A 25,068-nucleotide genomic window follows, 5' to 3' on the forward strand; every position below is an offset into this window, starting at 1 on the left:
TCACCATCTGTGCCATACAAAGTTATTATATTATTGTCTATATTCCCCGTGCTGTACTTTACATCTCTTTGGCTTACTTATGCTGTAATTGGAAATTTATACCTCTTAATCCCTTTCACCTATTTCACCCATTCCCCACCCTTTCCCTTCTGGCAACCACCATTTCTTTATGAGTCTATGCATCTGTGAGTCTGTTTTGTTCATTTTGCTTTTTTAGATTCCACATACAAGTTTTGTTTTTCTAGTTCCTTTAGGTATAAGGTTATATTGGTCTTAGATTTTTGTTTCTTGAAGTAAGTCTGTATTGCTATAAACTTCTGTCCTGGAACTGCTTTTGCTGTGTCCCGTAGATTTTTGAATATTGTGTGTCCATTTTCATTTGTCTCAAGTTATTTTTTAATTTCCTCTGATTTTTTATTTTTATTGACCCACTGGTTGCTTAGTAGAATGTTGTGTTTTGTTTATGTGTTGTGTTTTATACAGTTTTTTTTTCCTTATAACTGATTTTTAGTTTCATACTATTGTGGTTGGAAAAGATGTTTGATATGATTTCAATCTTCTCAATTTATTAAGACTTTTGTGACCTAATCTGTGATCTTTCCTGGAGAATGTTCCATGTGCTCTTGAAAAAAAATGGGTGTTCTGCTATTCTTGGATGAAATGATTTCTATGTCTATTCAGTACATCTGATCTGATATGTTATTTAAGGCCCCTATTTCCTTATTAAGTTTCTATCTGAATGATCCATTGATATAAGTGGAGTGTTAAAGTCCTCTATTACTATAGTGCTGTCAATTTCCTTTTTCATGTATTTTAATATTTACTCTATATATTTACATGTTCCTATGTTGGGGGCATAGATATTTACAATTGTTATATCCTCTTGTTGGATTGATCCTGTTATCATTATGTAATGCCTTTTGTCTCTTGTTGCCATCTTCATATTAAAGTCCATTTTGTACAATATAAGTATTGCTACCTCAGCATTTCATTCCCATTTGCATGGAATATATTTTGCTCTCCTTTCACTTTCATTCTGTGTATCTTTAGGTCTGAAGTGAGTCTCTTATAGGCAGCGCATAGATGGTTTTTAAAAAGCCATTCAGTCACCTTCTGTCTTTTAATTGGGGCATTTAGTTCATTTATGCTTCAAGTAATTATTGATAAGTATGTATCTTCTGCCATTTTGTTAATTGTTTCCTGGTTGTTTTTACAGTTCTTCTGTTCCTTTCTTCTTCCCTTATGATTTGATGACTCTCTTTGGTACTCTGTTTGGATTCCTTTCCCTTTATTTTTTGTGTATCTACTAAAGATTTTGGTTTGCGGTCACCATTAAGATACATATATAACACTGTATGTATATAGCAGTCTATTTTAGCTTTTTTAAGTTGACAATTACTTAAGTTTGAACACATTTTTAAAGCACTACATTTTGGGGATGTCTGGGTGGCTCGGTGGTTGAGTGTCTGCCTTCAGCTTAGGGAGTAATCCTGGAGTCCTGGGATCGAGTACTGCATTGGGCTCCCTTCTGGGAGCCTGCTTCTACCTCTGCCTATGTCTCTGCCACTCTCTCTGTGTCTCTCCTGAATAAATGAGTAAAATCTTAAAAAGAAAATAAAGCACTACATTTTTATTTCAAAGATTTTATTTATTTATTCATGAGAGAGAAAGAGAGAGAGAGAGAGGCAGAGACACAGGCAGAAGGAGAAGCAGGCTCTATGCAGGGAGCCTGACATGGGACTTGATCCTGGATCTCCAGGATCACGTCCTGGGCTGAAGGTGGTGCTAAACTGCTGAGCCACCAAGGCTGACCCTACATTTTTGTTTTTGATGTCACATTTTATATATTTTTAAAGGATTCTGTGTATCCCTTAATTACTGTAGAGATAGTGGATTTTATGATTTTTGTCTTTTATTCTTTATACTAGCTTTATAATTGCTTCATCCACTACCTTTACTATACGTTTGCTTTTACCAGCAAGATTTTTTTCCTTTCATAATTTTTCTATTTCTAGTTATGGCCTTCTTTTCCACTTAAAGAAGTTCCTTTAACATTTCTTAAAAAGCCAGTTTAGTGCTGATGAACTCCTTTAACTTTTATTTGATGGGAAACGTTATCTCTCCTTCAATTCTGAATGATAACCTTACCAGGTACAGTATTCTTGGCTCTAGGTTTTTTCCTTTCAGCACTTTGAGAAGGTCATGCCACCCCTTTCTGTCCTGCAAAGTTTCTGCTGAAAAATTAGCTGATAGCCTTATGAATATTTCCTTGTATGTAACTAGTTGCTTTCCTATTATTTTTAAGATTCTCTTCCTACCTTTAATTTCTGGCATTTTAATATTTGCCTTAGCATGAACCTCTTTCAGTTCATCTTATTTGAGGCTCTGTACTTCTTGGACCTGGGTGTCTGTTTCCTTCCCCAGGTTAGGGAATTTTTCATTTGTTTTCTTCAAATATGTTTTCTTCCCCTTTCTCTCTTCTCTTTCGAGGACTCCTATCATGTGAATGTTAGTATGTTTGATGTTGTCTCAAGGGTCTCTTAAAATATACTCATTTAAAAAATTCTTTTTCTTTTTGATGTTCAGCTTGGACAATTTCCACTACCCTCTTCCAGATCAGTGATCCATTCTTCTGCATTCTTTAATCTGCTGTTGTTTCCCTCTGATGTATTTTTCAGTTCAGTTATTGTAGTTTTCAGCTCTTATTTCTTTTTTATATTTTCTATCTCTTTGTTGAAGTTCTCACCGTGCCCATCAATTCTTTTCCTGAGTTCACTGAGAATGTTTATGACCATTACTTTGAACTCTTTATCATGTAGATTGCTTATCTCTGTTTCATTTAGTTTCTTTTCCTGAGGTTTTATCTTGTTCTTTTGTTTGGAACATATTCCTTTGTTTCCTCATTTTGCCTGACTGTTTCTATGTATTAGGTTGATCAGCTACACCTCTTGGTCTTGAAAGAGTGGACTTATGCAGAGAGTGTCCTGTGGGGCCTAGAAGCACGATCCATTCCCCGTCACCAAAACCAAGCACTCTAGGGGTTTCTAATGTGCGCTGTGTGTGCCCTCTTATTGTGTCTAGGCCACAACTGCTGTGGGCACACTGGAGGCTGGGACTGGCCCTCCTGGGCACAAGTCACTTTGTGGGGATGCCAGTCTTTGCTGAGGGCGCCCAGAGGCTTGGTGGGAGGTGTTGGAACTTCTCTGGTAGGGTGCCAGTCCTGGCCAATTCCACTGCTGAGTGTGGTGGGGCAAGAGCTGCTTTGGAGGGGCACCTGCTAGAGTAGGTGGGTTGAATGGGGCAGTCTGGAGGGGAATGTCAGGACAAGGCAAGTAGTGCTAGCAAGGTAAATGGAGACACTCAGAATGAGTGTCTGACAGTGTCAGGCTGTCTAGGCAGAAAAAGGGCAAGAAAAATGGTGCCTGCCAGGACTTTTGTTCCCAGAGATAAGTTCCTACCAATCCTTGCTCCTCTGACACACTCTAGTATTAGCCAACAAAACTCCTTCATTTATGTCCCAGGCACCTATCAAATTGCTGCCTCTGTGCTGGGTCTTGGATTGAGTGCATCTGTGCACAGACCCTTCCTATAGACTTCCAGTTCTCCCAGAGTTAAGACCCATTTATTTTCAAAACCATATATTATGGGGGCTCCTCTTTTCAGTTCAAGTCCTCAGGGAGGCAGGGTACCCCATGTAGGGCTTGAACCCCTTGCTCCTCAGGGAGAACCTCCATCATTCCTATGATATACCTCCAGCTTTTGACTTACCATGTCAGAGGTGTGGGTCCTGACCAGACTGTCACTGCCACTCCTATCCTTCTCAGTGTGATTTTTTCTTTATATTTTTAGCTGTGGAAGAGCTATTCTACTTGTTTTCAGGTTGTTCTCAGAGGGTGACTCTATATATATATAGTTGGAACCTTGGTGTGTACATGGAAGGAAGTGAGGTCAGGATCCTACTCTACCATCTTAATCAAGATTCCAGATCCATCTTATCTTTTAATTTTTAAAATTATTTTTGATCTACAGATGTCTTAAATTATAAGGAGATCAAATATATATTTTTTTCAAAGCAATTATGCTTTGAAAAGTTCTCCCCACGCAAAGTAGATATTTTCATCTAATCTTTTTTTTTACAGCTTAATCTTTTTTTAAACATTTAACTTTAATCCTATGAAGTAGATTTTTGTTGTATGATATAAAATGAAGCTCTAATTTAGTACCTTTTCAAATATTTGATCAATTGTCTTAACATGTTCCTGAATGATTCTTCCTTTCCTCACTGTATTGTTATAGTACTTTCATTTAATCATAACACAAATCATACACATGCTAGACTCTACCATCTATTGCATCAATCCATCCATTGATCTGCCTGTGAGTCTTCTATGGGCTATCTTCCACCTACATCATGGCACTGAAATTATTCTTGCTATGGACACCAATGATTTCCTAATTGTCAAATTGGATATGGCAGAGGGATTAAATTACAGTCCCTTTAGAATCAGGCTCCCTGGACTGGAACCCCACTTCTTCCATTTAAAGTTGTGTGGCCTTGGAAAAGTTACTTCTTATTCTATGCCTAAATTTCCTCATCTATAAAATGGGGATATTATAGGGTTACCTTACAGGGTTGTTACATGGAGTCCTGACATAATGAATGTAAACTGCTTAGCACACAGTCTGGCACACAAATAAAGTCTCAGGAAATGGTCATCATAATCATCATTTTACTTGATTGTGCTGGGGCATTTGACACTGATGTCAACCCTCAACTTTCCAACACTCCTCCATTGTTTTCTGGTATGCTATGGTTTGGTTCTCAACCATCACTTCATGGACTCTTTTCTTGTACCTAACCCCTAAAATGCTGGCATCCTCCAAGGTGTTCTCCATTACCCTATTCTTTGCTGACATATACTTCTTAATGTTCCTTCTCCTAAGCCAGGAACTGGCAAATTTTTTTTTTTATTAGAGAACAAGGTAGTTAATACTTTAGGCTTGTGGGCCATATGATCTCTGTCAGAATTACAACTCGAATGAAAGTATCCCTTGAAAATACGTAAATGAATAGGCATGGTTATGTTACAAAAAAACTTTATATATAGGGGTGTCTGGATAGCTCAGTTGGTTAAGCATCTGCCTTCAGCTCAAGTCATCATCTCAGGGTTCTGGAAATTGAGCCCCACATCGGGCTCCCTGTTCAGCAGGGAGTCTGCATCTCCCTCTTCCTTTCTTCTTTCCCCCTACTTGTGCTCTCTCTCTCTCTCATTCTCTGTCTCTCAAATAAATAAATAAAATCTTTTAAAAAAAGTTTAATATAAAAACAGGTAGCCATCTCAGGCCATAGTTTGCCAACTCTTCATTTAGGGAAGAGGTTAGATATCCCTTGATTAGAACAATCATTATGTTGCATCTGTTGTCTCTACTGGACTGTAGGCTACCTGAGAGCAAGGTGTCCTTTCATCCTTATTTGCTCTGCATGTAGCACACAATCTGCAAATATATTTAATCTATAGCTGCTGAAACACTGAATGAGATGACTTCACAATATCAATCTTAAGAGTTCAAAATTTTGTTGTGCTATAAGGAAGAAGGCGTTTCTTCCACGTGATACTTTAGTAGCTACCAAAATAAATGACACTGAAGACCCCATGGCCTGTATAACATAACGGAACAACTAGTAGAATTAATCTCTCTTTCCCAAATGTGAGAGGGAAAATTCAGGTCCAGGAAATTCACAATTTCAAGGACCAAGTAATATTGCAGACATCAAAACAGAGCTGCTCAGCATGATCTATAAAACAGGACATACTTTATAGGAATTGAGAAACAGCTGTTTCCCCATTTCTGTTTTAAAAGGGGTAATAGGCTACAGGACTCAGGAGTATATGCTAAGCATATGGAGAACATTTATTTGCTTAAAGAAATGTGACATGAAACTGGCAAAGGGCTCAATTTGTAAGAGATAATGTCCTGGTGGGTGAAATTAAGAGGATAAAAAGGATATGTAGAGAGCCATTTCAGTATTATGATTAATGAAAAAGGAAACACCAATAAACACTGAAGGGAAAAAAAAGAAAAAGTTGAAGCTGAAAAGAACTAAATATACTCTAGGGAAGGCACTAGCTACAAGAACCAAGTATCACTTGCAATATTAATGGCTTTAGTAAAACAAATTTTAGATAAAGATGACACTGGTTTAGGGAAAAACATGGCAACTGAAACCTCAGTCAAAAGTAACAGTGTGAATATTGAATTTCTCTAAATATAGTGTAGAGGATCCTTATAAAGTTAAGAATACCTGGAAAATATATTAGAGACTCTGGGGGAGAGTTTTAGACTTCTGGAATATAGAAATAGGTAATAGACAAAGAAGCATGCTTAACTTTTTCCTTTTTAATTTCCATGTTCAAACTTACCAGCAGTAATATTTTTAGTATAATTAAACATTTGCTGAATTCCTTTTATGGGAGCTTACTTAATTTGTGTGACTCAAAGTATTCTCTCAAGTGGCAATCACCAGACAGCACTCTTTAGAATTTCTTGCAATCATAAAAATCATTATTCCTCTGGAAAAAAAAAAAAGGCCTAAGATTTCTTAGAACAAAGTTAATGTTGGCTTCCTTCAGCTTTCTATTTCTCTTTCCCTCCTAAGAATTATGAAAGGATTCATTATGTGGCTATATGGACATTAAATCATTCATCCTTCAAGTATTTAATAAGCATCTGGTATGTACCAGGTACTGTGCTAAGCCTCGAGGAGACAAGATGAATAAGATATGGTCTTTACTCTAACGAGCTGACCATACAGTGAGAACAACAGATATATATGTAAACAAGTAAAATGCAATGTGATGCTCTAGTGATGAAGAACAAGTATAAAGTCATGAGGGACTTGGGGCTTGGGGGAAGTGGGACTATAAAGAAATAGCAGTAGGGAGTTTTCTACGGTGATGGAACTGTCTGCTTACTGATTTTGGTGGTGGTCACAGAAGTCTGTGTGTGTGTTAAAATTCATAGACTTGCATGCCAAAAGAAAAAAAAAAAGGCTGATTTTACTGTCTAATTTAAAAATTAAAATAAAAAATCCACAATGTGATAGATGCCATCAGTAGAAAACAGTTAAATAAGTTTTGGTGTATTTGTATGATGAAATACTACTAAACAATTAAAAGATGGGCTACTGATACATGCCAACAATGTTGATGAGTCTCAAAAGCATTACTGAATGAAAGAAGCAGGATATGACAAAGTATATCCTGTATGATTCCATTTCTATGAGCTTCTAGAGTAGGCAACAGTAGCACAGAACGAGAGAAATCCTATCAGTGGTTGCTACGGTGTGGCAGGATGGGGTGGGGGGGCTGACTGGAAAGGGCCCTTGGGGAATTTTCAGATGTGACTGAAATGTGCTAGGTCTTGGTCAAAACTGATTGAATAGTACGTTTAAGATCTGAGTACTTCAGTAAGTGTAAATTATACCTCAATAAAAAATATACATTTAGCAATCTTGGCTTGTCTTTCACAACATACAATTTCTAATGGTGTTTAAAATTATAAAAAAAATGTTAACAGCTTCTCTACCATATGCTATCATTTTATTTTTAAGATAAATTGGAATTTCTTTGTCTTTTTAAAATGAAATAAACATAATACCCAATAATAAATCTTATATAAACAAAGAAAATGCAACGCAGAGTATGCAGCAGTAGGGGGACAAAGAGGACAGAACCCTACATCCTGTTAGTGCAAGGATCTGTTGGTGTCTATCAGGAAAGGCATTCAGAAGTGAATCTCATCTGAATGCTGAAGAAAGAGTAGGAGTTCAATGCACAAACCAGGAAAGAAAGAGTGTTCTAGAATAGCATGTCCAAGTCACAGACATGAGAGGGCCGGGGGAAGTCCTTGTGGGTGCACACAGGTATGCTGGGGGAAATGAAGCTTGAAAGGAGGGCTGGGCCCAGGTTATAAAGATCATTCCTTCCCTCTCCTACCTCCCAGGGCCCAGTGCTCTGCACTTTACGTGTACAGTGTAACGTAAACCTCATAATCTCCATTTTTCAGAGCCAAGATTTGGTAAGGTGCAGGGTCTGGCCCAGGACCCTCCGCCACTATGCAGGGGAGCAAGCATTCCCACACAGATAGCTCGGGCTCTCTCTCACCCTCAAGACTGCACTGCCTGGTCTATGGCCTTGATCATGATGCTGGTGGGATCTATGGGAAGCTTTGCCTGATGATTGAAACTTATTTGCTGACCAGAAACCACTTTAAAAATCTACTTTATCTCTGATAAGAATGGATCATTTGGGCTGTGGTTCTCAGTCTTTCTTTCCTGCCCCAATTTGCTTGAGAGCAGAACTATTTCTAATAAGCTCGTTAATAAGAATGGCTAGGCAGTGATCACCAAGGGCTGTCCACATGCCCTCCATTCCATAAATCTCCCCCTGCCAAGAGGTTCTAATTTTGGGATTAGGTCAACAATTAGATGATGATTCTATAAATTTCCAAGCGGGAGATGGGGTGCTCTTGGGGTCCCCAAATCTAAAAGGGAACACTTATGCAGTGAAGGGACCTGCACTGTGGAATTTTGTGTAGATGCTCACATCAACCATTTCAAAGGATACTGAAACATTAAGGTAAGTAGGATTTGCTGACCAGATATTTTCCAGGTCTTGATCAAGGTTTCCTGGTCCCTGGAATGGCCCAGGAACAGAACCCTGTCAGGCTCATAATTGAAGACAGGCTATTGCTTCTGTGTTGCTCTGAGGATTATGGTCCTTTGTTGGAGGAGACCCCCAAGAACACTCTCCGAAGCACCTGGGCTCGGGGTCCTTCCTGGGGAAGGTCTTTTTACTGGGTGGAAATGAAGATTGGGTCGAGAGCTTGGCACTACATAATCGCCTTAATTAATAATGGCTTTAAAATAATCACAACAAAGCTGCACAGAGCTCTGCAATCTATAAAGTATGTTCACATTTGTTATCTAAAGATAATTTCGAGCCCCTCAAAAATGCTGGAGGTCTGTATTTTACAGATGAGGAAGCTGAGGTTTAAGCTGCTGACATTTGTATAGTTTGCCTGCTGCTTTTTTCCCTTGGTTAACCTCTCTCTTGCTCTGCTCAACGTCTTTCAGTTTTAAAATAGAACTAGTCCACTGTGGGCCATTTTATTCTAGAAAAGGTTTAAGGCAGCTTACAAGGTTACAGAAAAATAAGGCACTATAAATTAGAAGTGGGAGCAAATATGAGAAAAATAATAATCTAAGTTACAATAAAGATGTCATAATGACCTATATGTTTGCTATGGACTGGGCACAAATATGATTCTAAGTTTCTATGAGCCAATGAGAAAAAGGAAACCTTGTCACATATTCAGAATAGCCATGGGCTAAAACAGTAACAACAGAACAATCAATTACTCAGGAGAAGTACAACCATTTTTGGCTCTTAATAATATCAATGAAGTCATAACGCGCAGCAATTTTCTTTGATAATTTGCCAGCTTTGAACGAGGCCTTAAAAGGCGATTTTGGTTTTCATGCTGTTTTTTTGGTATACAAGAGAACCTACCATGTCATGTTTTAAAGAACATGAAAAGTATGTCATTTCTCTGAACTTTTTTTTACAGAAATCAAAGCAGGAGACCTCAGTGAAGAACTTATTTGCTGTTGAAACAGTTTCAGGACCCATGGAGGCGAGCACAGTGACTTTTTCCACAATGCTCCAGGGGAAGAGACAAAACCTCACCTACTATGATACGAAAGACATGTCTTCATAGAGATGTTTTGCCTTACTTTACAAATTGTTTCAACTTCATGATAAGGACTTGGTGGCAAATATTAGCATGATCTTTTATATCTTACACTTCTTATGATGACTTTTAATACAGAAAAGCATTATTTCTGAATGTCATTTTCTGTGCTGTACATCTTGTTGCATGCAGGCCCAGGGCCAGGGTTTATTTATACTGGCTATTTTATACTTTCCTTACTCAACCCTCCAGGTTCCCTTACTTTTATGCCAGAGTTTTTCCTTTTTTATAATTTATATACTCAGAAAATACAGCCAAGTCAGGAGTGCCCCTTTCATCCACAGGAAGAGTCTGGGGCCACCTGACTCATCGACACAACAAGCCCAGAAATAGAAAAAGTGATCTGGCTGAAAGGGAGAGATGAGTGGAAACTCCTAAGCTAGCATACAGCTAAGGTGCTATGTCATGTGAAATTAATTCTCTGAGGTCAGCAATTAGAGTCAGGTTACAGCCCAAACATAATCCTGCCTGCTAATTACTGGACCCATTACAATATTTATTTCATTGACAGAGATGCCTAGCCATGGCTTTCAAGGGTGGGCTTGGGAGCAGAAGGAAGGAAGCCAACTGCCAGAGAAATAGCAATTCCTTTTGCAAAGAGATGCGTTTCCCAGGCCCCTAATTGAAATGGTTATTTCCTGCCTAAGTGAGGGATCAGATGTGCCATGTCCCTCCCTTTCCAGCAAAATGAGGCACCTGAGATCACAGAGCTCTTTAGCAAAGTGCAAAAGATGATTGAAGAAATTAACTGAGTTATGTTCTGAGAAGCCCTTAGGTGAGATGGTAACAAAACTACCCTTTGTATGAGGAAGAGGAAGAAGCCAGGGCATGAACTATGTGGCTAGAGTGACACACAGAGGTAGGTGCCTTTGGACTTCCGAAGATTTATCTCCTCCCAGATAAAGACATTCACAGTGGCTATAAGAAGGAACACCAATTACCAGATGGGAGATGTTGGAATAACAGTACCATGAACAGGGATGACTCTAAAATACGGGAGCAAATTAAGACAACAGCTCTTACTTAAAGGGATTGTCAAGCAGTGCCTGAAGGGTTGGGAGGGGTGAGGAACAGAGTGGAAAGAGGTGAGGCTGAAAGCTGGTATCTGACAGTCTAAGACTCATACACATCTAATCAATTTATAAATCACCGCCATCAAGAACAGAAGTAACAGTGGCAGCAGCTGCCATCACCATACATTGGGTGACTCCGCTCTATACCAGCCACTGTACCGAGAGTGTTATATCCATGACATCACTAGGACTACTGTCCCTTCCCTTCTCACCTGGCTCCCAGGTGGCCCTTTGCTATTTGGGGATGTGTTTCCCCTTCTGGGATGTCCCTGATGGTCAAGTAAGCAAATGGCACCCGAATAACACGACTGGGTGCTGAGGACTGTGAGGACAGGGAGAGAAACACCCTATGACTAGTTTGCTGCAAGCCTTTGATTACAAGAGGCTGCTGAGAAGGTCAGGGTCACCAGCACCAGTTGTGACCTGCGGGTCATTGGGAAGGCCCGAGCTCCCCAACCTCTTTCCCCGTCGTTCTTATTTCTTCCCCCAGATTGATACATGGTTGAAAGAAAAGAAGGGAAAGACTGGTGCCTGTAGCTGAAGTGTGTAGTTTAATGGCCAGAAACCAGACTTGTCACATGTAATCAAATCATCATAGTGTTGGTGACAGAGTTAAGACAGTTGAAAAAACAGTTACTATTCCAACCTCCAATTTTCAAGTTATTGTTGGGGCTGGGATTTCTCTCACCTCAAGAGTTTTTATTTTGGAAAATCTCCAAAGCACATTTTTAGCCATATTTGAGTAACTGAAACATGAAAGAAATAGTGATTTTTTTCAGCCACATTAAACTCTAACCAGATGCACTTAAAAAAACCTTTTTTGCATATACACAGCACCTTTTATTCTAGCAGAGAATAACTGTAGTCATCCCTGACCTATATCTACCATAGACTGAAAATACTGTTTAAGAGCCATCGTAGCCCACTGATACATATCATTTTCAGGGAGGAAGTAGAGGATCCTTTTGGCCTTTCTAATTCTCCCTCTCTATTCACTCCACTGGGAATCTAAGTCAAGTCAATTTAGCAAACATTTACTGAATCCTTTCTGTGCACCAGGAACACAGTTCAAGAACAGTGGTCAAATGGCATAAGTTTCACAAACTTGCAAAGTGAAAATGACATGTAGGATTCCAACAAAAAAGTGTTAGGAGCAGGGCCCTACCGGAATGGCTCACGTGACTGTTTGCTTCTGAGAAAAGGCAGTGCTTCTGGTATCTTTTCCTCTACTAGCCACCAGGCAAAGAAATGATTCGGGCATGTAGGGGGAAAGAATTGAAGGAAAAGTAATGACAAGTTGTCTAGAGTCCATGAATTCCTGGTCACCACCCAGGGATGACCTTGCCCCTGGTAACCACTCTGACTCCCTCCACTTGCCACATGAGATCCAGAAAGATCTTTTAAAGATATAAATAGGATTATGTAATCCTCCATCTTAGAAATCCACAGCAGTTTGCATTAATACTAACACCCATACTCCCTACCACAAGTGCCCCCCCCCCGCCCCAGGTCCTGCACTTACCCCTACAGTCTCCCACAATTCCCAAGCCACAGTTGATATCCCGTGGTTCCTAGAACATACTAATTCCTTTCTTCCCTCAGAGCCTTTACACTTACTGTTCTCATACCTAGACTACTACTTCTGGTCTAACTCCTTTCCATTACTTAGGTCTCAGCTTAAATATCAACTTGTCAGAGGTCTCCTCTGACATATAAAGTAGGCCCTCCCTTTCCTCTTCATTCTTTGTCCTGATTTTCTCTTACTTCCTACCATAGCGCTAGCTCAAGTTGTAACTATCTGGTTTATTAACTTCTCTTTATTTGATAAATAGACTTAAATAAATTTAGTATTTGATTAAAAATTTAAAATAAATAAATAAAAATAACTTATTTTTATTTTATGAATAGATCCAGATACTTTAAATTCCGAGATGGCAGGAGCCAATAACATCTGCCTTTTAAATATCATATTCCTAGCACTCAGGATAGTGGTTGGACATAGCAGACACACAAGAAATAATTGTTGAGTAAATGAATAATTACAATCGCAAATCGTAAATTGAAAAAAAAACAACATAAGAGGAATATCTTTTTATTTTGTGATTTTACTATCATAAATACTATTATTGTAAATCTTGGATTTCTGCTAGAGGTTTTTCATGTATTCATTTTAACCAGGACCACCCTGACTGAACTTGAGAGGCTGAGAGAACAGGGAACTAACTTATGGCTACAATTAGAAAGCTTCACAATGACTGTTTTAAAATACACGGTTTGGCACACAATGCATTTTAAATGGGGGTGGGGGGGTGGTTAGCCCTTTCTCTCTCTCTCTTTTTTTTTAGCCCTTTCTCATTTAAAGATATTTGTGGCTGAAAGCAGAGTTGCTATTATATATGTAGTATGGTGTTTCTTAAGCAAAATTACAAAAGAACCTTAACATCAAGCCCCCAAAGACTGAGAATGAATACTACAACGTATTCCTGGGAAGCTATTGTGAAGCCAGTCCCAGCAGGACACCCTTGTCTCCCTGCCATTTGGCTCTGGCCTGGGATGCCAAATCATGGCATTGCCTGGAAACTTGGGTGCTAGGCCCTGCTTTCCCAACCCTGCCCAGGGGCTAAAAGGGAAGATCTCAAGTCTTTAGACTGTGTCCTGCCTGGTTCTTTGAGAACCAAGTCTGATGAGCTACCAGGAGCCTGGCCACACCAGAAAAGGATGCCTAGAAATGTTTTCCTGCCTAGAGATGCTCTCTGGAGGGCTCTCTGGGTACTTGCCTGCTGGATGAACAGCAGCCTTTCTCCAATCACCTCCTGATCTGCTCAACTCTTAGGATCAACTTTCCTCCCTGGTTTCCTCAGTGTATTAGACTTCTCTGCTAGGACTGTACCTCTGCTCAGCACCTAGTTTATTTGGGGTTCAGATTCCTTAGCATAATTCTCATCTTTCCATGTCTTCTGCTCCTCATTCCATAATTGCTGCGTGGGACCTGACCTCAACCCAGGCAGCTCACTTGGAATCGTGTTGCAGCTACCTGCCCAGATTCTCTCTGCCAGGTAGAAATACCCCGTTGCCATGTATGCCACTGGTCCCCAGGCTACAGCAGCCTCCCCTATCTCTCATTCCCTCCTCTAGGCTGGCTCTGAGGTCCTAGCATCCTTATCAGTAAAAGTGCACAGAGGTGACACTCACGGTCCCCTCAGGGCACAGGGGGAATAACCTTGCTTAAACCCAGGGATGACTTTAGGGAAGCTGTTGGCACAGAGGCTTCTCTAAGGCTTTCTGTCAAGTAGAGGGCACCAAGTGGTGTGAAATTTAAAGCTGAGTCACACAATTTTCATGAGTAGAACAAGCGGCTAAAATTAGATGAGCTCTGAGTTCCTTTTCAGGTGAAACATTCCAGGGTCCCAGAAAAAGGCCTCTGGTTCCAAATCCTGTGGATTTCTTACTATACCTTCCTGTCTATAATTTTTCTGCTAAAATGTCATGGGTGGCTCCTCACTGTCCACAGGGTAGTTATAATATCTAGCATCAAAGAATCCGAGGCCCTTAACATTTTGGCTCAAATACATATTCTACTTTCCACAGTATAGAACTGGACACCATACCCCTGTGCTCCAGGCATGGGAGCCACTTGCCATTGCTGAACCCATCATGTGCTTTCCTGTCAGCATGCTTGTGCTCACATCATGTCCCCTCCCCGGGATGCCTGCGCTCTTACCCTTCCCCTGGCAGAAACCAACTACTCCTCCCCCAAGGTTCCAGTCCAAATAGCCCCACCTCCCCCCTTCACCCTGTGTACCTCCTTGACCTCCAGCTTAGGAAGACTCAGCATTATGTTAAGCCCCCCGTTATAATGCTCAGCCCATTAAAATTAGAATTTTGAGGGGCTCCTGGGTGGCTCATTTTTTTGGGTGTCTGCCTTCGGCTTGGGTCTCAGGGTCTTGGGATTGAGCCCTGCATGGAGCTCCCAGCTCAGCAGGGGAGCCTGCTTCTCCTTCTCCTTCTGCCCCTCCCCCTATTTGTGCTCTTTCACTCTCTCTCTCAAATAAATAATCTTAAAAAAAATGGAATTTTGACATGTGCCTCTCCTATTAGACTGTGAGTATTTGAAGGACAGAAACAGGGCAACATTTTGTTTCATCTTTATAGTACCAAGACCTAGCACCATGCACAGCGTATTATGGGCACTCAGGAAATATCTCTTGTAATGAACTGAAAATTGTGCTTATGGGTGTATACAGCTGCCCTTTAGCTATCAGACACAACAGTTACGAAAGCAAAATTTGAGCTGAAAAACAAGTTCTAGGGGTGCCTGGGTGGTTCAGTCCGTTAAGTGTCTGACTGCGGCTCAAGTCTTGGGATGGAGCCCCGCATCGGGCTCCCTGCTTAGTGGGAAGCCATGCCCCTCCTCCCCCTGTTCATGCTCTTTCTCTCTCTCAAATAATAATAAAAAAAAAATCTTAAAAAAAAAAAGAGAAACAAGTTCTCTGCTGATACGACATATCTATAAGATGTGCAGTCAGTAAGGAAAAGGAGACAAGGATGAAATAACATTTTTAAAGAAAAGAAGGGTTGAGAAGAGAGAAAAGCTTCAACTCATATATTTTCCTGTTCACAAAGGAACTTTCTAGCCAAGGAGAAAACGTTGGTCCAATTTGAGATGTTGTCAGAATTATTTCTTCTCTTCTTTTCCTCTAGTTTTCAGAGAACCAGTGCCCATTTGGAAAATGAATATAGATGCAAAAGTGAAGAGAGCTATGCAGTGATATACCTCGACAAGGCCACTGAGTGGTGACAGCCATGCGAAGAGAAAAGCATTACATAATGACATGAAAACAGGACACTTGAGGAATGCCTTAGAGCTAAAACAGCTGCCACCTGGTATTTGGCATTTGTAAAGTATATGAAGAAATAGCCCCTGGAAACCGAAGAGTACAAATTATTTGCAACAACAAGATTCAGAACTCAAGAACATGTTTTCCTCATCTTTCTTTTTTTAAAGTTAACTTATTAATATGATTTTCACTTTAGAAAAATGTAAAACCCTAAAATATGTGTAATTCCAAAATATTGTCCTCAAGTGGATTTCAAAGGAAGTGGAGGGAACCCTTCATTATACCAGGTTTCCCTAATTAGACTTGTTTACTTGAAAATATTTTTCTATTGTTCAATTATCCAGACCTTTCATTTTTACATGTAAATAATTAATTCCAGCCTTAGGGAACATAAAGGAAAGGATAATATGTTAAAATTTAAATCCACCAATTTTACTGCTGGTAAAATGTTTGTTAGGGAAAAAATTTAAAGTCCTGGAATTTAAAAATGACTGATGGTTTTAATATGTGTGCTTTTCTTATTTCTTTACCATTCAGCTTACTAAGATGCTGTCCTAATGCTGCTTTATTCTCGAGCTGCTTCTTCCCTTCATCCACTTGGTCAAGGTGTTTGGTGATGTTTCCTCCACCCAATATATGCTTATTGTGCACTGACTGTATATAAGGGGTGTGGGCTACGATGCTGAAAGGTGCAAGCTGCACTCTAGGAATACCTAGTCTAGCAAGGGGGAGACAAATATGTTGGCAATTATAATAATGTGGACCGAGGGTAAGGTGCCTTTAAGCCCTGGGAGCACCATGGAAGGACAAAATCCACTGGGACGGGGAGAGGACAGTGAAGAAGATGGGCCCTGGATTCTGAGTGAAGGAAAAGTGAGGTATGCCCAGGGAATATTGTCCTTTGATCCAGCTCTGCTAAGGAGAACCCCACATTTCTTTTCACAATTCACAGAAACAAACAGAAAAAAATGAATAAGCAAATCAGTTTAAACCTCACCATATTTTTGAGAACGAGTACTTTATATCTCTCTCAAGACCTTGAAGATATCAATAGTAATAATTGCTAAGAAGACTCCAGAAAACTATAGGGTTAGGGCTCCTTAATCACTCTCAAGTGTCAATTAACAGACTCACAGAATGTTAGTACTAAAATAGCATGAAGATATCATCTTTTTCAGTGCAACACCTTCAGAGAGAAGGAAACTGAAGGTCAGAGTTAATGAGGAAGTGACCATTAAGAGATTAGGAATATTTTTTTTCTTGATATTTTCCTTCTATGCTTAGTTCCTACATCACCCATGAATAGGTGGGAATATGACACCTTTAGAGACCTTGTTCTGCTTATGTATAGATCTACTCACAGTTTCTTTAGTTCTCTGTTTGGATAGAGAGCCCAGAACACTCTTCTATTTCTTCCCTATGCGATACCCATTTTTGGTAAACACTGTGACAAGAGAGCTACAGGAAGGGGATAGGGTGTCTGACTTGGGGGCTCAATTTTTGAAATTTAATTGACAGACTAATAATACCAATTTCATGGACCCAAGGAGACTTTAGTAGAGATGGAATTTACAATAATTATATTTTAGCATACACACAGGCAGAGACAATTGTGTTAGTGCGGGAATAGATGCTCAGTGGATACTGTGCAAATAGAATATTAAGAATTATTAAAACAACAAATGGCTACTATTTCATAAAGTTACTTATTTTCAAAGGTCTATGCTGCCAATATAAATTTTAAGTGAAAAGCATCCTTTTCTAACTCTTTTAAAACTGAGAGAACAGAAGGTAAAGTCTAATTTAGGCCCATTATGGTGTGTTAGAATCTTAAGTATGCGATGTGAAAAGGGAAAGTTTGATAAATACTGTACATTTATGTATTCATAAATGATACTATAGCAATGATGTGTAACAGTGGTATAATACAAACCATATATGCACTGTTACATTTTCTAGTAGCTGCATTTAAAAAGTAAAAAGAAATGATAAAAATAATTTTTAAAAAATTTGTGGTAAAATACATATAACATAAAATTTGCCATCTTAACCATTTTTTTAAATTGAGAAATTTAAACCATCTTAACCATTTTTGAGTATACAGTTCAGTGGCATTAAGTACATTCACAATGGTGTGCAACAATCAGCACTGCTCATCTACAGAATTTTTCTATCATGCCAAATAGAAACTCTGCACCCATGATACAAATAACTCCCTTTTCTCCCTTTCTCTGGCCTTTTTAAACTCTATTCTATGTTCAGTCTCTATGAATTTCACTATTCTAGGTACCTCATCTAAGTGAAATCATATAGTACTTGTACTTTTGTGACTGGCTTATTTCACTGCACCTGTCTTCAAGGTTCATCCATGTGTCAGGCTTCTATTCCTTTTTAGGGCTGAATAATATTCTAGTGTGTGTGTATATATATATATATATATATTACATTTTACTCATCTATTCATCTCTTGATGAATATTTGAGTTGTTTTTACCTTTTGGTTATTGTGAAATAAAATAAAAATAATTTTAATGTATCCTCTTTTTTTTTTTAAATAGCCAGTATTGACATTTGAACATGTAATCAACATAAAAATAATTGAGATATTTTATATTATTTTTTATAAGTCTTTGAAATTATGTATATCACAATCCCAGTATATCTATATTCACATTAGCCACATGTCTTGTACTTAATAGCCACATGTGGCTTGTGGCTAAAGTATTGGACAACATAGCTCTATGGGAGGGTTTGCATTCAAGATCTGGTAAATCATAATTCCTTCCAGATGTATAATTCCTATCATGATGGATAATTCTACCTTACTGGTTTGGTTTTCAGGTGTCTAGAGCTGGGGCTCTGGAGTCAGACCAATCTAAATTCAAATTCCAAATCTCCCACTAAATAGCTTATGGGTCTTAGAAAGTTTACTAAATATTTCAAAAAAAATATTTCAAAAGCTCAGTTCCTTCATATGTAAGGTGAGGAAAAAATCCACTATTCTTCCCATAGGAATGCCATATGAATTAAAATTAAGTAACATAAATAAAGTGCTTAACACAGCATTGCCACAAAATGTTACTAATAAATAACTATGATGAAAATAATCCACTAGAATTATACATTCAGAAGGGCAAGGACCATATCCATCTTTAACAATGTGCCTGACACATAGTAGGCACAAAAATAACTAAGTGAATAAATAATTGAACTCTTCCCTCAGCAGGTATAAACTTTACTTGTTTCTGTGACATCTTCACACAGATAGCATGATGATCATGAAAATACAGATGCTTCAAGGTACAGAAAGAGCATGGGATTCTTACCTTCCTCCTTTCCTTTTATTAAAAAAAATCCTTTTTCTCCCATTTCCTTGAGAGATTAGGGTTGATGGGGCTAAAAAGACTGGAAGGTCTGAGGAAGCAGCCAGCAGGGTTGGAAGACTGGTTACACACAAGGGCAATGAACAAGTAAGTAAATGGTTTAGGACAATAGAAGCCAGGCTATCCCTGGTTGTAAATGTGGAAAGTTATAAACATGAGAAGAATAAAAGATAGAATACCCCTGCGTCAGACCGGAGCTGAGGCTATCAATGTGATCTCCTAGTATTTAATATAGAAAGGGGGGAACAGACAGGGGGAGGGAGTACACAATAGATATGGTGACAGGTGTGTGCGTGCATGTCTATTTCTTACCTCTTTTGGCTGAGAGGGCCTAGAAACAATGGGCACTTCTAGTCCAATGGTCACATCCAATGCCCAGAGCTCGGTTTCTATATACTGTTTTCCATAATGGACCCAGATTTCCTTAAAGATAAGGCTAATTCTGGGACTGGGTAGAGAAAGTACAAGATGCATATGGTGCATTTTCTTGTGCCAGAAAGTAAGAAAGCACTTGGAAGCTGAGTGAAGTAAGTCAGTCGGAGAAGGACAAACATTATATGTTCTCATTCATTTGGGGAATATAAATAATAGTGAAAGGGAATATAAGGGAAGGGAGAAGAAATGTGTGGGAAATATCAGAAAGGGAGACAGAACATAAAGACTGCTAACTCTGGGAAACGAACTAGGGGTGGTAGAAGGGGAGGAGGGCGGGTGGTGGGAGTGAATGGGTGACAGGCACTGGGGGTTATTCTGTATGTTGGTAAATTGAACACCAATAAAAAACAAATTAAAAAAAAAAAAGAAAGCACTTGGAAAATAACGAGGACTTGTTAAAAGAACACAAGAGCCAGCTTGAAAGGTCTCCCACAGACCAAATCTGAGATCATTTTGGTATCAAAAAGGTGATATTAATGGATTATAACTCATTGAATAAAACAGAAATCTGTAAGTGCACACTGATATAAATGAATACAAAAATAGGTGGGGAAGGGAAAGTTCTTCCTTATAATAGAAAGTTTAGTTAGGAGCAATATATTTACATATTCTCAAAGTATCTTCCCGCAAAATATTTATTACAAACAGAAAATGTATAATTTATAGTAAAGATATCTGGCAGACACCACCTTAACCAAATGGTATGGACATGGTGTGTCTGTTTATGTGTCTTGTGATATGCTTATAAGAAAATAGCATTGCTTCTGTGGTATACCTGCCAAAAAATGCATAAACTCAAGTCTTATAATGAGAAAACATCACACACACCTAAACTGAGGAACATTTTTCAAAACATACTCTTCAAATTGTCACAAGACAAAAACACAAGGAAAGACCAAAGAACTGTTTGAGATTGAAGCAGAATCATGACAACTAAATACAACAGATAACCCTGCTCAAAAGAAAAAATAAATTTTTTTCCCTATGAAGGATATTAATGAGACATTTAGTGAAGAGCTGAACAGAAACTATGGGTTAGAAGGTAATATTATAACAGTGTTAGTTTACTGAATTTGACTGTTACACTGTGGCTATTATGTGTGAACTCAAATCATTATGCTCTATACCTGAAACTAATATAACGTTATATGTCAATTACATGTCAATAAAAGAAAAAAAGAAAATTGTACTTGCCTTTTAGAATAATCACACTAAAGTATATGAATTAATTTGGAAAAACTATATACACACATATAAACACACGGAAGGGAGAGGCAGAGGGAGAGGGCAAAGGAAGGAGGAGAGGAAGAAAGCAAATGTGGTAAAATGTTAAGAACTGGAAAATGTGGGCGAAAGTATATGTGAATTATTTATTTTATTATATTTTCTGTTAAGTTTGAAATGATTTCAATGTTAAAGTTAAAAATAAAGAGTATGGGTTATGGAGTAACTCAAATCTAATTCTGAATTTCCAATCTGATATTACCATCCATGAGATTCTGGGGGAAGTTACTTAAATATTTTCAGCTTTGGTCTTTTCATTTGATCACCAATATAGGACTTACTTAGAGGGATGCTGAAGATTCAGTGCCTGGATGGTGGTGGACTTATCAGGTAGAGGACCTGATACCTAATTGGTGATACAACACATACTTATGAACAAATGAATAAGCTCCTTCTTCCTGTCCCCATCTTTCCAATAGGAACAAGTAATACTATTTAGAGAAAATAGGATTCTTCAAGTTTTAGCAATGTAAGGTATGAGATTTCTCTGAACATGTGAATAATGTAAAACTTGATTAATAATAATAATAGTAATAAATACTATCCTACATTTGGATGTTGCTCTAGAGCTTCCTCAGCACTTTGTACTCACATCTCATATGACACTGAATGGAACAGGCAGGCATTCAAGTTAAAGTTCAACATGGCGTTAATAATAGAAAATCTCTACAGTGCCTTGGGTTACAACTGTCAAGAAGAGGTCATGCCCTTATTACTTAAATCTCAAAGCAAGGTTTGCATCAGTTTATGGTTGCAGGGTACAAAATGAGGTACAATTTAATGTCCATATGGGCACTTATTTCTAAGATGCTGGCACTGCTGATTACGGTTCACAGTATATTCGGGGCAGTGACAAGGCAAAGAAAGGGACCCAGGTTGTCCTTCCTGGGAGGTTTCTTCTCTCAGACAAGATGTGCAATATGAACTTGAAATTACCCAAGAGGGTGTTTCAGAGCTGCCTGCCAATGGGTGGTGTCTTCTAATCTCAAGAGCAGCTGCTGGGCACAGGCATGCAAACACATACACACATACACACAGACACACTCACAGAGCCTATACCTGCCTCTACTTGTCTGTTCTGGGCAGATGGCTCTCGGTTTTTGGGTCGCCTCATCCTGCAGCCCACTTCAGTTAGACCCTTTCTTCTGTGGAGACTGGCAAGCAGTAGGGTGAAGGATTCGGCAAGGTTGCCTGTCTTCAGAGTATGAAGGACACTGCCCGGCGAGGGAAGAGGGTTATATTTAGTGTTTGGGCCCAGTCAGTATTGGGCTCCCCACTGCCTCTCCTTTGCAGAACTGTCAGTGGCCTCTGGTTGCAAACTCTCCGTGGCTTTGAAGCCCACAAAACAAAAACTGAAAGAGTGTCCAAAAAGAAAAGAAGAAAACACTGTTGTTGGTTTCTGGATTCCACTATTGGATTTTGGTGGGGATGAGAAGAGAGAGCTACTGGGCGTAATCAAGCAAAGGTGCCTCCTGCACAGTACGGTAAGTGTCCCTATTACTGCTCAGAAGAGACTTTAGGGGGATGTTTCTGTATTTTCCAACATGCGGGAGCAGGATCTTCTGGATATCAAACACGGGAATGTAGTAAATCTCAGGTACGATTAAGAGCTTACGACAGATGATTGACTTTCAGGCTAATTTGAATAAGAGACATTTGCAAAATAGAGGAAGTGTCTTGACAGGTGAGTTTTGCTAAAATGGTAGGCATCAGAAAAAAATCAACATGAAATTTGAAATTGTTATCCTCTAAGAATAAGACAAATGGTCAAAAGTTAAAAAAATAGGTTTAGGCAAATGACTTTCCTTTTACAGCTTTTTCCTTTTCCTGTTACAGCTTGCTTTTGTAAGCTGCTGTGAATGATCAATACACAATTTTGAACTCATATCAAAATGTGAGGAAAATGGAGAAGTATACTGGATTGAAGAGGGGGAATTCTCTTTTCATGGAAAGATAGAAGAAACCAGCATCTTCACATGGCAACTGGATTTTTTTTTCCCTTTACTTTTGTTCACATTTTTTTTTTTGGATGATGGGGGCCAGAGAACAGAAGGATATTTTTGAGGTAGGGATTATAGAGGATCTTGGGAAATATCTATCAACCCAAAGACTGGATTATCTATGGGCGCTTCTCACTGTCAATGGGAAATGATGCCAGATTGTTGCCAAATGATCCCCAAGAAAGTTCTGCTCACTGTACTTGCTCTATGGGAATTTAGGGTGTCAGTATAATTTTGGATATAGGATCCCCATTCAGCACTGACACATGTTCAGCTAAAATGCTTGTAACATAGTCAAGTATTCCTTTTCTCTTAATGGCAACTGATGATCACATGTCTTTCGAATATCTGCACAAATCTCGGGAAGATTGCAAGAAGTGCAATACAAATATTGCTTGACAACACTTAACCATATTCCATCTGTGTATTAGGTTTGTATAAAGTAGGACATAGGGTAGTGCGTTACTGGAGAGAATTATTTCAATTTATGACAATGTTCCTCTAGCTATTAAAAATGCTTTTTCTATGATGGCACTTACCAAATATCAATCTTCTATCCCTTGACAACAAATATTCCAAGTAAATATATCTCCACTGTTATCAGTTAACATTATCATGAAACTCCAATTATGCTTAATTAAAAATCAGCATAAACACTTTAAGAGCTGCTTGCTATTGAATATTTCTAAGGGCAGCAATCATTTTCATGGGCTATTTCCACTTCTTTAAAAACAAAGATGTTGGACAATTAAGACCCATTACTCCGATGAGAATTTTCCAAATAATTTCTCAAAAGAATATAGAGTTTGGGTTCTTAAAATAACCAATGCAAAACTGTGCTATAAAAATTCTGGGGCAAAGAAAGTACTCTTACTAGCAAAGGTAGTGCAATTTTTCAAAGTCTAGCTTCTGTTCATGTGTAATGATCTTTTTTTGCTTAAACTGCTATTGAATCAAATAATGTGTTAGCCAAGAACTGGTCTTAGGTGGCATTGTCACTGGAGATGGAAGCATTTTATTGTGTTTTCAAACTGATGCTGTATTTGATAGAGTAGTATTGCAGGGGACTGATATTGCAACTTGCCAAGAACTGGGCAGGTTTAAGGATGGGAAAAAACAAAAGTAAAAGGCCTATAGTTCCTTCTTCAGAACAGAGTCCGTATTATTGTCTTATCCTAAAGCAAAATTTTCATTATCACTGAAATACATGCCTCACCTCTGCAGTATGTTGTATTAAAAAAAACTTTAAAGAAAAAAAATGTTAGTTCCTTTTATTCTCCTTAGAACTAGTGGCCATCAGCATTAAATGACCATTCATGCTGAGCACAGAATATTGTTTCATTACAATTAGGGGAAATATTTTCATAGTAAAGGGCTTAATTTGTTTGCTCGTTTGTTCAGTCATTCACCAAATGTTTTAGGGTGTCTACTATGTACCAGGTTTTACTGCGTGCCTACTATGTGCCGGGGTTACTGGGGATACAGCAGTGAATAAGGCAAACATGTTTTTTTTTAAAGATTTTATTTATTAAAAAAAAAAAAGATTTTATTTATTTATTTATTTATTTATTTATTTATTTATTTATTTATTTATTTATGAGAGAGAGAGGCAGGCAGAGAGGCAGAGACACAGGCAGAGGGAGAAGCAGGCTCCATGCAGGGAGTCGGACGTGGGACTCGATCCCGGGACTCCAGGATCAGGCCCTGGGCTGAAGGCGGCACTAAACCGCTGAGCCACCTGGGCTGCCCCAAAACATGGTTTTTACATGCCCTGAGTGCTGGGATCTTCACAGAGGGGTTGGTGACTAGCGATCTGAACCTGTATATTATGCATTTCTTTTACCATAGTAAGTATTTTGATCCTCATTTTTTATTAAAAGTTAAGGACCAGAGGGGCACCTGGGAAGCTCTGTTGGTTAAGCATTTGCTTTCAGCTCAGGTCATGATCCCAGAGTCCTGGGATAGAGCTTTGCATCCGGCTCCTTGCTCAGTGGGGAGCCTGCTTCTCTCTCTCCCTCTGCCTGCTGCTCCTCTTGCTTGTGTTTTCTCTCTCTCTCTCTCTCTCAATCTCTCTCTTTGTCAAATGAATAAATAAAATCTTAAGAAAAGTTAAGGACCAGAGAACTTTCCTCTCTACTTTAAAAAAGGGTTTTTTTAGTGTCTGCAAGGAATGGAGACAATTCCAGAGACCAATTTGGCATCAAATAAGGTTGATATATACATTTTAGTAGATATATACATTT

General features: G+C 38.8%; 2 protein-coding genes and 1 long non-coding RNA gene across 13 annotated transcripts in view; 2 read left to right on the top strand and 1 right to left on the bottom strand.

Moving 5' to 3' along the window:
- The window catches only part of LOC144305391 (uncharacterized), a 40,671-nt gene extending 30,797 nt beyond the window's left edge, over positions 1-9,874 (top strand). Inside the window, exon 3 of the long non-coding RNA XR_013372428.1 lies at positions 9,631-9,874. This is a non-coding gene — a long non-coding RNA (uncharacterized LOC144305391). The remainder of the gene's footprint in view (positions 1-9,630) is intronic.
- Positions 1-25,068, bottom strand: part of CMSS1 (cms1 ribosomal small subunit homolog) — a 375,896-nt gene that overhangs the window by 51,132 nt on the left and 299,696 nt on the right. Inside the window, exon 1 of one of the 11 annotated variants that reach the window (XM_077884180.1) lies at positions 21,885-21,954. The exons of the other annotated variants lie outside the window; for them this stretch is intronic. Coding sequence (XP_077740306.1) covers positions 21,885-21,939 — 55 coding nt within the window. The 5' untranslated portion in view covers positions 21,940-21,954. Of the gene's footprint in view, positions 1-21,884; positions 21,955-25,068 lie in introns of those variants that run through there. 11 annotated transcript variants of the gene reach the window in all.
- FILIP1L (filamin A interacting protein 1 like) overlaps positions 21,855-25,068 on the top strand; it is a 295,693-nt gene continuing 292,479 nt past the window's right edge. The window contains exon 1 of the mRNA XM_077884161.1: positions 21,855-22,309. The gene's annotated coding sequence lies outside the window, so the exon portion shown is untranslated. The remainder of the gene's footprint in view (positions 22,310-25,068) is intronic.

This window comes from Canis aureus, chromosome 35 (assembly GCF_053574225.1).
Source record: "Canis aureus isolate CA01 chromosome 35, VMU_Caureus_v.1.0, whole genome shotgun sequence".
Lineage (NCBI taxonomy): Eukaryota > Metazoa > Chordata > Mammalia > Carnivora > Canidae > Canis > Canis aureus.